This window comes from Numenius arquata, chromosome 7 (genome assembly GCF_964106895.1).
Source record: "Numenius arquata chromosome 7, bNumArq3.hap1.1, whole genome shotgun sequence".
NCBI lineage: Eukaryota > Metazoa > Chordata > Aves > Charadriiformes > Scolopacidae > Numenius > Numenius arquata.
In genome coordinates this window covers 56,222,177-56,234,623 of record NC_133582.1, presented here as the reverse complement: position 1 = coordinate 56,234,623, position 12,447 = coordinate 56,222,177, and the positions used below count along the sequence as shown (strand labels likewise).

Sequence of the window (12,447 nt, the reverse complement as noted above, 5' to 3'; positions counted from 1 at the left end):
GCCCTGGTGAAGGGTATAACATAAATATTGCTTGGACAGGTGGCTTGGATCCTCCTATGGGTGATGTCGAGTATCTCACAGCATTCAGGTAGGTACCTTTTTCTTTTAAAGTTATGAAAACTGGTTGCAGAACATAAACACATGAATAAGAGCTAATGTAATCTTGAATGACAGGAGAATGACCCGTGGTGGAACTAACTTAATCCTGATATCCCAGTACATGGAAGCTTAGTAAATAATAAAAATGGATAATTCAATTGTTGTGATCATCCACTCAGAATCAACAACAACAACAAAAGTCTAATGATTCAATCGGTTGCTCATTTTATCATTATTGTGTCATGCTGGTAAAATGAATTTGAGCTTTCTCATGTCTCTACCTACAAAATTTAAATGTAAACATTTGTACCAGGGAGAAGAAAATTACTTTTCATGTTCCTGTTGATTGCAGTTACATGCAAGTAGAGCAATATGAAGTATGGTTTGAATCCAGCATTACTCGTTCACTTTAAAGTCTTATCATGATGCTCAAAGATTTGACTAACTGGCTTTTTCTATGAATTGCAGTAAAGTGTTATTTACTTAAAAGTAAATATTGTGAAACATCTCAGTAAGAATGATAGGAAGTGTTGCATGCTGTATTTCCCTTTGCTTTCAATAGCTTATTCTAAATGAAATTTTATTCTTTCATAGGTGATGCGTCATAATCTTTAATCTTATTTTCATGGAACCAGAGGAGACAAAAACCTGTTTAGAACACACTCTTTTAGACTTTCAGTAGTCCTCTCTCACATACACCATTTATTTTCATTGTAAAGCAGTCCAGTGGAAGGGTTTAGTGGGCATTCATCTCTCAAGACTGGGCAAATGTTACGTGTCTGAAAAGAGGTTTCATTTAGCAGAAGCTGGTATGTGAGAAAGGCAACGAAATAACTAATGTGTATCTCTGCGCATTTTCAAGACTTAGTTTGAAGTAGTCCATTTATCTTATATAGCTTTTGACTACATTCTATAGAAAATACATCACAAGTATAAAACTCATTCTTGTTTGTTTGTTTGTTTTCTGAAGCACTCCTGTGCAGTCCATGAAATAATATGCAGAGGATCTGATAAACAACAAACCTGAATTAAAAGTCTAAGCCCTAGATAAAGAAATAGCTTTACACATTCACAATATCACACTGTTATTGTGAAAAAGGTTTTAATCCTATATATACAACATTTGCCTGTATTTAAAAGAGTCTAAACAAAGAGTCAGTGGGAGGCTCCAAATTTTCTATACCTCAGTATTGTCTCAAGCTCTTCCCAAGATCTGTCTTATTCTTTGATAAGATTTTATGGAAGTTAGGGGAGTGGATGGTTCAAATCAGTGGTGTCTGATATTCATATATCTGGTACGATCACCCCAAGATTCTTGGTTTGGATCCAGCCTTTCCCAATAAAGATATAGGTAATGTGGCCATCTAGCGCTGCAGAGAATGGTGGTCCCAGCTTATTGAAGGGAAGACTCACTTAACTGAGACTGCAACCATAATTGGTACCCCTGCTATCCTGACTACAAATACCTGGGCTGAATAATACCCTTTCAAATATGTATTTTGCAGTTCCAGTTTAAGTGCACTAGTAAATAGTTTGGAGCAGCTAATATTGCTGTTGTACCTATTACTCTGCTTCAGACTTAGAGGAAATTTCAATCTCTGTGCCAGAGCAAAGCAACACTATTCAGGAAAACAAAATTAATGTAAGCTACTGCACACTGACTAATCATTTGCAGACATACCACTAAATAAATGCTTAATAACATATATATTTAAAAGCAGATAAATTCAAAGTAAAGTTTGCGATCTCCCTTAAAAGAATTGCTGATGGTGCAAAATGTAATGCTGCTATTTTAAATGGATCCTTTTATCCTTGCGATTAATGGTTTTATTAATATGAAGGTTATACATTGTGTTAAATAGTTAATTGCTTTTTTTTTTTTTTTAAAGAAATATAATGTGGTTGACTGATTACAATAGATGCTGCTGTTTTCTTTTTCATCCAAAAGAGTAGGAATGACAGGAAATGTTTCCCTGCTCCTAAAGCCCCTTTTTGCCTAGGCACAGTCTCTGTGCCTTCTGTAGGACTTATTGGTACAGATTTGGTATGACTGGTATGACAGTTTTGAGTGGGGATCAGTGAAGCAAACAGCATGGAACTCTGAAGAGCGAATACAAATGTCTGTAAATTATGTAGGATAGACCAGGTAGCTGTTTTCTACAGATTGTATCTGAATGGTAGGTAAATTTACAACTCCTAGTAAAGAGCTATTTAAACTGTGGACGAGGAACCGTCCCTGCTATTATCCAAGATGTCACACATGATGTAGCCTGTGTTCTCAGTTTGGCCAGGAGCCAGGAAAAAGAGATCCACAGTTCAGTCCTATAGCCATAGATAGAAAGGAAGGTACAGTCTTGGAGAAAAGCAAAAGAAGAGTTGCTAAAAAACCCCAGCAAGTCAGCTGTTGTTGTGGAATTTTGACCTGCAACAGTGAGTTTTGTACGTAGGAAAATGGGCTTGATTTTTTTTTCCAATAAATTTATTTTAGAGACAGAGTTACAGAGAAGATCCTAACTAAGGGGTGAGGAAAATGTTGTACTTCCTCAATTTTAAGAGAAAAATAAGGGACAAAATGGAGAGATTTTCTCTTCATACCTACTCCCCAGTGGACAGAGAGGTTATGCAGTATTCAGTCCCTAGAGAAGGCAGAAGAGGATGTTGGTGAATAACCAAGGTGTGAATAAGTTTGCCAATGGGTGGAGGCTGTTTGGACAGAAGCCGAGGCTTCCTGCTTTCTGGCTGCCTCAAGAACCTAATCCTTTGAGTTTGTAGAAACTGAAAAATTTTCATTAAAATCATCCGAAGCTCCCTAGGGGGTACACATAACCTTCACTTTCTCACCAGCAGAGCCCTAATTTCTTCCTAGAATTACACCAAGCACATATTTGAAGTGTCAGCAGCCATGACACTAGGTAGCTCGTTACTACTTGATTCACTGTCAAATTTCACAGCAGAGATCCTTCTGAATGATAACATCCACAGAAATAGAGACCAAGGCTTTCTGGTTTTGAAGTTTTGACTCCACTTTGCTGTTTGGTTTTTTCTAGTCCATACTGCGCTAGTGTCATACCACAGCAACATGCTGTTTGAGCTTTTTCCCATCCATGACCACCATGTTTGTATTTCCCCCACAATGAGGTCAGGCTTTTTTTCTGCCTTTAGAGTTTTGCCCATAATCAAGTATTATATATGATGATGCATTTGATATCAGGTATATTGTTCTTAGGCCAGAATCTTTTTGTACAACAGTATAAGCATTTACATACGCACATTCATATAGAATCATAGAATCATAGAATGGTTAGAGTTGGAAGGGACCTTAAAGATCGAGTTCCAACCCTCCTGCCATGGGCAGGGACACCTCCACTAGAGCAGGTTGCTCAAAGCCCCATCCGGCCTGGACTTAAACAGGCTTATACATGCAGGTAGCTAAATATTAGTTATTTTCTACTGCATCAATCACTACAAAAGTGGTTTATTACATTTTAAGTAAATCTTGTTGGGACTGAATGACATTCCACACCAATCTTCCTCCAAACTGGCTGAGAAAATATTTTTGTTTCTTCAGGAAAAATCTACTTTCATGTGTAAAAATGCAGAAAATTTGAAGATGCGTTAGAGGCATAACACAGAATAATCACTTCAAAGGCATTCTGAGTGAGCGGCTCCAGTGGGACTCCAGGGGGAAACAGGAAAAATTATGGTGCTGCTTTGTGTCTGCCATTTTGATTTCAGTGCTACATGAAGGGTCTTTATTGAAACTAACTCTTTCTAGTGCAAAATCAAATTTAAATGGCTGTAACCAGTTTGAAGATGAAGACTGCTCTTTTGAGTATAAAAGAATATGTTTTCCTTTCCCATTTCTACTAAGAAAATACGTTTGTTCGTGTTATTTCAAGGAGGTAGTGCAAAATATAGGAGAGAAGCTTCCGTACAATGGAAAAGAAGTGCAGTAATCAAATCACTATAGCTTTTAATTTTGCCAGAAAAGTTTTGTTTCATGTTCAGCATAGTTAAGCAACTGGTTTCAGTACAAAAATCCTTGAAAGAATGTCCTTCTTCCAAAGGGCAGGCATGTCTTTTTTTCTCTTATGGTAACAAAAAAGCACAGCTCTTTTCCATTATTTTCAAGACCTGATGAATCTTTCCCTTTAGAGAGTTTTGTTTCATCATTTACTTCCACCTATCCAGGTTAAATTTGTTTTAATCTCTTTGAAAGCATAGAAGATGGTGGCTATTTTCTAACAGGATGATTCTACACTCGAGTTTATGAGGATGTAATCCACTGTCTTCTGCCAACAGTTATAGAAAAAATAAGAGCAATGGTCAACTACTAACGTTCAAATAATTATTTTCGTAAGCTCCATGTTATACCAGATGTGCTCAGTAAAGGAGGCAGCAGATAGAGGCTCAGGTCTGTGTTGTGCACGCACACATGTATATGTTTGTACTTGGAGTTTACAGATGACAGGAGAGATGTGTTTCCATAGAGCAGAATATAGAAGAGGCAGGAGGCAGTGGGAACAAACGTGAGTGTTCAGAAGAAGGAGAGAGAAGCAAGAGACAGAAGGAAACTGGGGTGTGCCTTCCAACTGCTTTGCACTGCTTTTATTCAACAAAGGAGCTGTAAATTTAGCTTAAGCAGCCAGTGTGCTCTGGCTGCTTTGCTCTACTCCAGAGTAGCATAAAACAGCCACAGCATATCAATGAACCTGGCCATAAAAGCTTACATAAAATGAAACGTGTGTGTGTTTCTTGGAATGATTAGAAATAGCTCATGATAATATTATCTTTGAGTTCAATTTTTAGCAGTCATATGTATGATTTTAATTTTAGAAGGTGAGCAAATTCAAAAGACATAGGTGACATTAAGGTGGAGTTAAAGGAAGAACTACATCCATGATTTAGTTCAAAATACAGCACAAAATTTATAATTACCCCAAAATAATAATTTTAAACAAAGAGAATTCAAAATTAAAATCATAATTGAAACCACATATATTAAAGTGTAAAAATGAAAGAAAATGAAGGCGTGCAGAAAATCTTCACTCTGTCTTAAGTTCACAGTGCTTCTTTTGGGAGAAAATAAATAAGTTTACAACTCTTTGTATGCTAATCTTGGATCAAAAATATTAAGAAATATTCATTGTAGACCTGTGGCCTTACAGGGAATAGTTAAGGTTATTTGAGAGATTGCATTGATGTATACCAAGCTTTTTCTTATTTTTTTATTTCCTGATCTGAGGACATTTAGTTTTGGCACTTCATATGAAAGTCTTTGTAAATGTATTTTTGTTGTTTTTCAAATATATTCTCATTGCTAACTGTTTCAGCGTAGGTACTGACTATGATATTTTTTTTTTTTACTTTTTAGGTTACAATTTCATACATAAACCCTAAAAAGAACACTCAGAAAATATTGCTACTTTTCCTTATGTTTTTTCATAAAAGTATACATAGTTAATATATATTTATATATATTAATTTTCCTATAAATTTTACTTTTAAAACGTTTTGTTCACTAAGGAATTGAAGATAACAACTTTAATAAGTTTTGTGTATCCTGTTGGTATTGAGTTTCATGGTCTTAAGTATGTGTGTCTGAAAAACAAAAATTCTTTGGTTTAGCTCTAATCACTAGTCTTCCACTTTTGTTAAACATCCATTTGTGCACATACTACATGGGTAGATGAAGTGCACATTCTTGCCTATCCATATTTATTATTTTCTTGTGTCATGTTCTTTCCTGTTTTTGTTCTCTCAAACTACAATATTTCTGGTCTTTTCAATCTCTTTTCATTTAGAAATGTATCCGGTTGCCAAAACTTCTTAATTACTCATCTCTGAACTTCTACTGTTTTCTAGAAATGAGCTAAATACACCACATGAGGGCGAACCATCGATTTATATTATTTTGAATATTATTATGGATTTCTTTGACATCACTGTTCTGCAACACTGTGTAACTCTCTGACTGAGTAGAAACCTTGGTTTCTGATTAACATAGCAAAAAGATGTAAGAGACAAAAATCAACATTTTTCCTTGCTGTACCTAACTACAGTGAGTCATAGAACAATGATATATTGTCATAATGTTTAATGAATTGCACCAAGAAAAGCTTTTGAGAAAAAAGTTCTTTTAAACAATAATTCTTAATACCCATGACTTAATGCTATTATTTTTCATGGCTGTAATGTCCAGAGGCTGCTGCTGAGTCTGTATTATGCTAGACTGGGTCTAGCTAATATGGTAAGACTTGGTTTCTGATTCAAATGAAGGGATAAAAAGACAAAAATGTGGGACCAGAAATAAAAAAGCCAAGTTAGCTGCTCAGCCTCATGAGTCAATAAAAGAACTAGAAGTACACAAAACTAACATCTTCCGAACTTTAATCTATTCTGTTATTTGTGAACGCAATTGACAATAGCCTCAGACTAGCAAAATGCCATGTTTATCTTTACTAACAGAAATAAATTATTTATTTCTCAATGTTTTACTTTACAATAACTAGTAAAGATTATTCCAGCTCTTGTTATCTCACTTGTCTATTTGCTGACAGCAATGTGTTCAGCATTTCACTGCATAAAGAGGAAGGCAAAATCACTGATTCGTATGTATGAGAGGCAGACAATGATTTACCCAAATGCAGGTGGACATTATTGAGAATGCTAATTGTCTGCAATCCTGCAGCACTGTCGTGGGCATAGTTCGAGTCTTATGAAGAAGAATATAGCTAAATAGAACACACTTATGGAAGCTCTAGGAAATCTAGACAATGGTTCCTGTATGGATGTATATAGTTTGCTTTCAGTCACCCACAGCATTCTGTGGAGTCATAAGTTACAGTTTCAATCAGTTTTTCATTTCCAATTTTGTCCACTTCTTCCAAAAGTCTTTAAAAGATGAGCATTTCAACCAGAAAGAGATCTTTCTTTTCCCTTCTGCCATAGAAAATGTCTTAGGAGAATTCAAAGAGAGGTATAAAAAGGCTATAAAAAGATGATTTAAGAGTGCCTGAGCAATTCCTTTTGAAGAATTTTGAAGAAGGTAGAAGTTTGCTGGGAATAATATTTTCTAAATCTGCTTAGTGTATAGGTTTCATATGTAAATATTCTATAGTCCTGAGGATTTGCGGCTTTTGAAAGTTTTTTTGAGTGTGGTGGTGATGTTTTTGTAATAATGGTGAATTTTCCTGCTTTTTTTCTTGACAAATGTTCTGAGCATTCAGATGTTTAGTATCATGGGGATAGGGACAGAGTCCTTAGGAAATGGAGAAGCAGAGTTAAAAGCATTTGAAGCAGTGGTATAAACAGCTTTTCAACATTTTGTTATACTTCAAAGTTCACCATAAAACTAAAACTGGCAACATTGTTTATAATCTGCGACCTCTTGTTCTTCCTACTTGTTTATTTTTATTTGGAAAATCTAACTTCTCACCAAACTACCCTAAATTTTCACTTTTACTGTACCAGTATTTTTAAAACTGTATATGACTCTCATTCACTGGAACTACAGAAATGGAGCCTTTCATTACAGAAATTAATTAGTGTCGGCTTACTTTTCTACAGATGAGCAGTTTCTTTTATTGACATGGCAGAGTAGGGGGTGGAGGAGAAAGGATAATAAAATATGGCATGTGTCAGGTTTATGTGGTTCAGGTTAAAAACTTTGATTAAAATCCCAAGCAAGCCATACATGGTCTGTAGTTTCAAAGTACTGAAAAGTGCCTGAGCTCTTTTCCAATGTAATTGATTTCCAATTTTTGTCAAGTCAGAAAGATGAAAGAATAGAGGTGTATGGATAAATAACTGCCGTATTGTCAAATACTTTGATGGAAAGGTGAGAAATATCACCAGAAACATCCTGGAAGAAATTAAACAGAAGCAAGGGTACAGAAGATATTTTTATCCTCGAAATCAAAGTATCCATGGCATTTAGATGGAGATAAATTTCAGGTCTGAATTGGAAGCCCTACAGCAACACTGAGCAATTGTGTAGATGTCCAGCCCCAATTTAAATTTTGTTGCTTTATAATAACTTTTGAGAACTACACTGTAGCCTGTAAAAAATATCCACATGTTCTCTGCTGGAACAGCTCCAGACTGTAACAGAACCACTAGATTGCACCCTGGTGCTTTATGTATTGTTTAATTGTTTTCCTTTGGTGGATATTTTTATTAAAAGCCCATTATCCAGAATCAGACAGAAGTGTTGTTTCAAGAACAGCAGAAACAGAGGCCTTTCAGCTACACAGTTCTTATTCATGCTTTCTTTAGCCAGCTTAGCTAATGAGACCTCCACTATTCTTTCTTTAATACTTAAAGCAGAAAAAGAAATGTGAGGTTTTTTGCTTCTTTCAGGCATAATCAGGCTGCATAGAGGTATTGTGAGGTTCTGCATGTGCTCATGCACCTGTGTCTCAGGGTAAGTTTGTGTGGGTACCTCCAGGGCATGCCTAGATGTTCTCATGCTTTCGCACCAATAACTCTTTGGAGATATTTTTTAATCCTAATGATTTTGTGTACCCGTGCTACACTTTCCTCATAAAGTAAGTGAATGAAAGGAACAAGCCTTTTTCATAGAAAATACATTCTAGCAAATAAAGCTCCAGTAATTTTGAAGACAAATAGAAAAATTTGGCAAGAGTCAGATTTTGAAATCCTGAATTATGCTGAATAGCACTGTGCTCAGTGCTGCAAGATCTTATGAGGTTTCTTGTTACTGGATGTTGTTGGAGCCCCAGCTCTGAGTATTTTATTACTTTTTTAAAGTCAGCTTTTAGTCTTGTGGAGAGATGTTTGAAACTATGAAAACATAGATGTCTCAAAAATAGATATCTAATGAAAAAGTTCAGGGAGGTCTATGACTCATGATTATGTGGTATTAGCAGTGCTGCTTGGGCCATCAGTAATCCCATTAAATCAGTGCAGCTTCTTGAAGAATAAGTTTTTACCCAGTGTGAGGGAATCCATCAGACTTCAAACTCCTAGACATTAATTGTTTCTTACAGGCAGTATAAGAGAAATGCTCAGCTGTAGAGTGACTTACCATGTTTGGCATATTTGTATATTTTTTCATGCAAAATGGGGTCTTTGTCCTGTGATCTCATATACTAGGGTCAAGATTTAGAAGTAAATCTATCATTTGTGTCATTAGTTAATGCAGCTTTCAGTTCTGCACACCATGCATGGCTAAGATGTAGTGTTGTTACTCATTTGAAATAGTAGCTTCTTGCAAAAGTCATTGTTAAAAGAGTTTGTGAAAGCAAGTAAATGTGGGATGCTGTGACTACATTTAACCTAATTAAGCAATCAAATCTTTAAGACTATATGCAAGTACTTTCATGAGTTATGCCTTGAAACAAAATAAGTTTTCAAAGTATTTCATTAGTTGATTCATGTTTACCTACCACAAGCATTCTAGTCAAATTTATATCAGGTGTTAAAATGAAGTTACCAAAATTATTAATTCATAAAATATTCTTGAAATATGAAACCAAACAAATTACAGCATAGTATATACCAGGTTGAAAATAGCTATGTCTGGGATGCCTTTCTCCTATGTCGTATGTAGGAGTGTACATGCATATAAGGTGATATAAGGTGATGGGCTAAAGGGAAGATGCAGCTTATTGGATTCTTTTCTCCTTGTCAGTAGATTGACTGGTCTCTGCTGCTTTCTCCCTCCTGTGCGGGGTGTGCATTACTAAGTAGACTAAAGACAGCAGTTCCAGTAAGCAGCAACTGTCCGTGGTTTTGACATGTGATTTTCTTCTACACTGGAATAAAACCAAAACTATTTCAAAGTTTCCAAGAAAACAACTAAGCATGTGTTTCAAACCCTTTCATGACAGTGTTCATCTCTAGCCTCATGGTGTGGATATCATTCTAGGAAGCAGTTAAACCTTAAGTGAAAAATCCCATCCACGAATGATTGAAAAAAATTTCTTGTCCCCCATTCTTACAAATCAGGGACTTGAACCTGACCTCATCACATCTGAAGTTAATGCCTTGGTTGTCAGACTATTTGGAATGGTTTTTTTTCCCTCACTCTTAAAAGAAATTTTCCCTCTGAAAAATATCAAAGTGAAGGACATCTACAAAAAGATTATGTTTTGGTAAAACAGCTTAAAGACCCTGTGATTTCCAACTGATCAAGAAGGCAGTGATTTAATTTTCACTCTGTACCATCATATGGGCCACTGTTAAGATGTCTTAGCTGCCCCTGAAAGGGAAAACATGTACTTGCGTTAATTTTGACTTCCTTTGTGTCAAGTTCAGTCATTGGCCCCTGTGTAAAAAAATCATTGAACAAACCCAGAAAATGTTATGTTGTTCTCATGGTCTTGCAAGGCAAATTTAAGAACTTCAAAGTATTGGAAATACTTTTCCAATACTACCAAACAGTAGAAATGATTTTCCAATACTGAAAATACTTCCCCCTCCCCTTTTCCTTTCACATTTCTCTCTTGGACTCATAATATGGCCCCTCACCAAATTCTTCACAGCAGCCCTACCTCCCCTTTTCCTCCCACAGCTCTATCCTATGCCTCTGATCACAAAGTTGCTCCTCATCTGCTCTTCTCAAACTTTTGTAGTTGTCACTAGGGTTTCATTCTTTTTCATCTTCTGACCTACATGGGACACAAGGGACACCCTTCCCTTATTCATCTATTTAACCTCTCATTCCTCTCACAAGAGGATTTTATATGATTGTGATACAATCATATTTCATTGAAAAGAAAAAGTACTGTTGAACTCACTCTCTATCGTCCTCTCTCCTTTCTCCATCTCTATCCCCAAGACCACTGAGTGTACAGATCGCCGTGTGTGTCCTCTGATTCAGTTCTAGACCCTCTCCAAAATATCTCAGCCTTCCTTTCCCCTGAAACCATTCATAGCAAAAACCCTGCCTAGCCCAAAGCTTAGAGTCTATATTTCACCCTCATTTTCCTTAGCTTGTGTGTCATCCATTTTTATTGACCCTCACGATCTTTGTCTTGAAAATTCATTCTTCCCTGGCTTCTGTGCTTGTAGTCACTGGCCTGCACCCAACATTTTAAGTAGCTCCATTTTCCTTCTTAAGTTTTCTTCAGTGATTCCATGGCATTCTGCTTTTGTTCTTGGTCCCTTCTACTTCTTTGTGTTTGTCTAGAGGACAGTTCATCCACAATGCAAATTCAATTATTGTTTGTCAGCCAATTACTTCTCTGTTCTGTCACCTCTGTGCATCATGAAAATTTATAGTAACTGCATGATACACTAATTGAGGAAATTTACCTTTAGTTCAAGCTCAATCTTACCAAACTTTTCCCCCCAAGCCATTCATACTGCCACTTTCTATAGGCAAAACCATCTTTCTGTCTGTCACTCAGACAAGTTCTTGTGTTATCTTTGACCTCTGTTGGAAGTCACAAGCCAGCAATGTCTAAATTTTGTGAATTCTTTCTGTAGCATGTCTGTGAAATATAGAATATGCTACCATTCGAACCAGCTAAAGTGATTTCCAAACTTCTGCCTTTTTTTTTAACGATTGCGATGTCATTCTCAGAATGCTTCTAAGAAATTCGTTTTCCAGAGCATGACACAAGGTACAGATTTTCTGCTTTTTCTAGTGATAATGTTCATACTTGTAGGATATTCTCATAAACAGTTACAAAACTACTTCATCAGCCTCCTTGAAATCTTTTATTACATTTATATTTCACTATATTGCCTCCCACAAAACTGGACAGCAGTTAAATTCCTATACTGCTAAGATCGTTTCTGAGATTGCTTCTAGTGGCTTCTGCCAGTCATTCCCCAAGTCGCCATAGAGTACGTAGACAGGTACCATCCTTTTATTCTTTCTTTGCAGTGTCTTATGTAATGGGGTTTTGTTTCGTGACAGTACATCCAATGCATTGTACTAATAAAAATTTGTTTGTTATTATTAAGGATAATAGTAAGATGTAAGGAATGAAAAGTTCATTTGGGAAATGTAAGTTGTTCCTCTCCCCATCATGTTGCATGACAGGTACACACCCTTGATACTGGGGACAGTGCCTGCATGTGAGACATGGGGTCACATAAGCTGGTGCGCTGGCTGGGACCAAGGCTAGAACCAGGCTAGAATCAGATCCTCTGATCTAATGCAAAAGGGGGTGTCTTCCTAGGGCTTGAAAGAGGTAGATAAGTCCTCTAGCCCAGACGAAAGACATGGAGTTCTTTGACTTTGATGCAAACTTGAATGACCAGAATGTATCTGGGGCATGGTGATACAGATCTGTATTCTGGAATTGTCCTTTGTCAACTGAAACATATGGGTATGCTACTGGTAGGATTGACTCCTTCCCCAAACAGGCTTTG

At 36.5% G+C, this 12,447-nt stretch overlaps 1 protein-coding gene across 1 annotated transcript in view; it reads left to right on the top strand.

Annotated features, from left to right (window-relative positions):
* The window catches only part of HDAC9 (histone deacetylase 9), a 230,515-nt gene that overhangs the window by 138,485 nt on the left and 79,583 nt on the right, over nucleotides 1-12,447 (top strand). Inside the window, exon 19 of the mRNA XM_074150909.1 lies at nucleotides 3-88. Within this exon, the coding sequence (XP_074007010.1) occupies nucleotides 3-88 (86 nt within the window). The remainder of the gene's footprint in view (nucleotides 1-2; nucleotides 89-12,447) is intronic.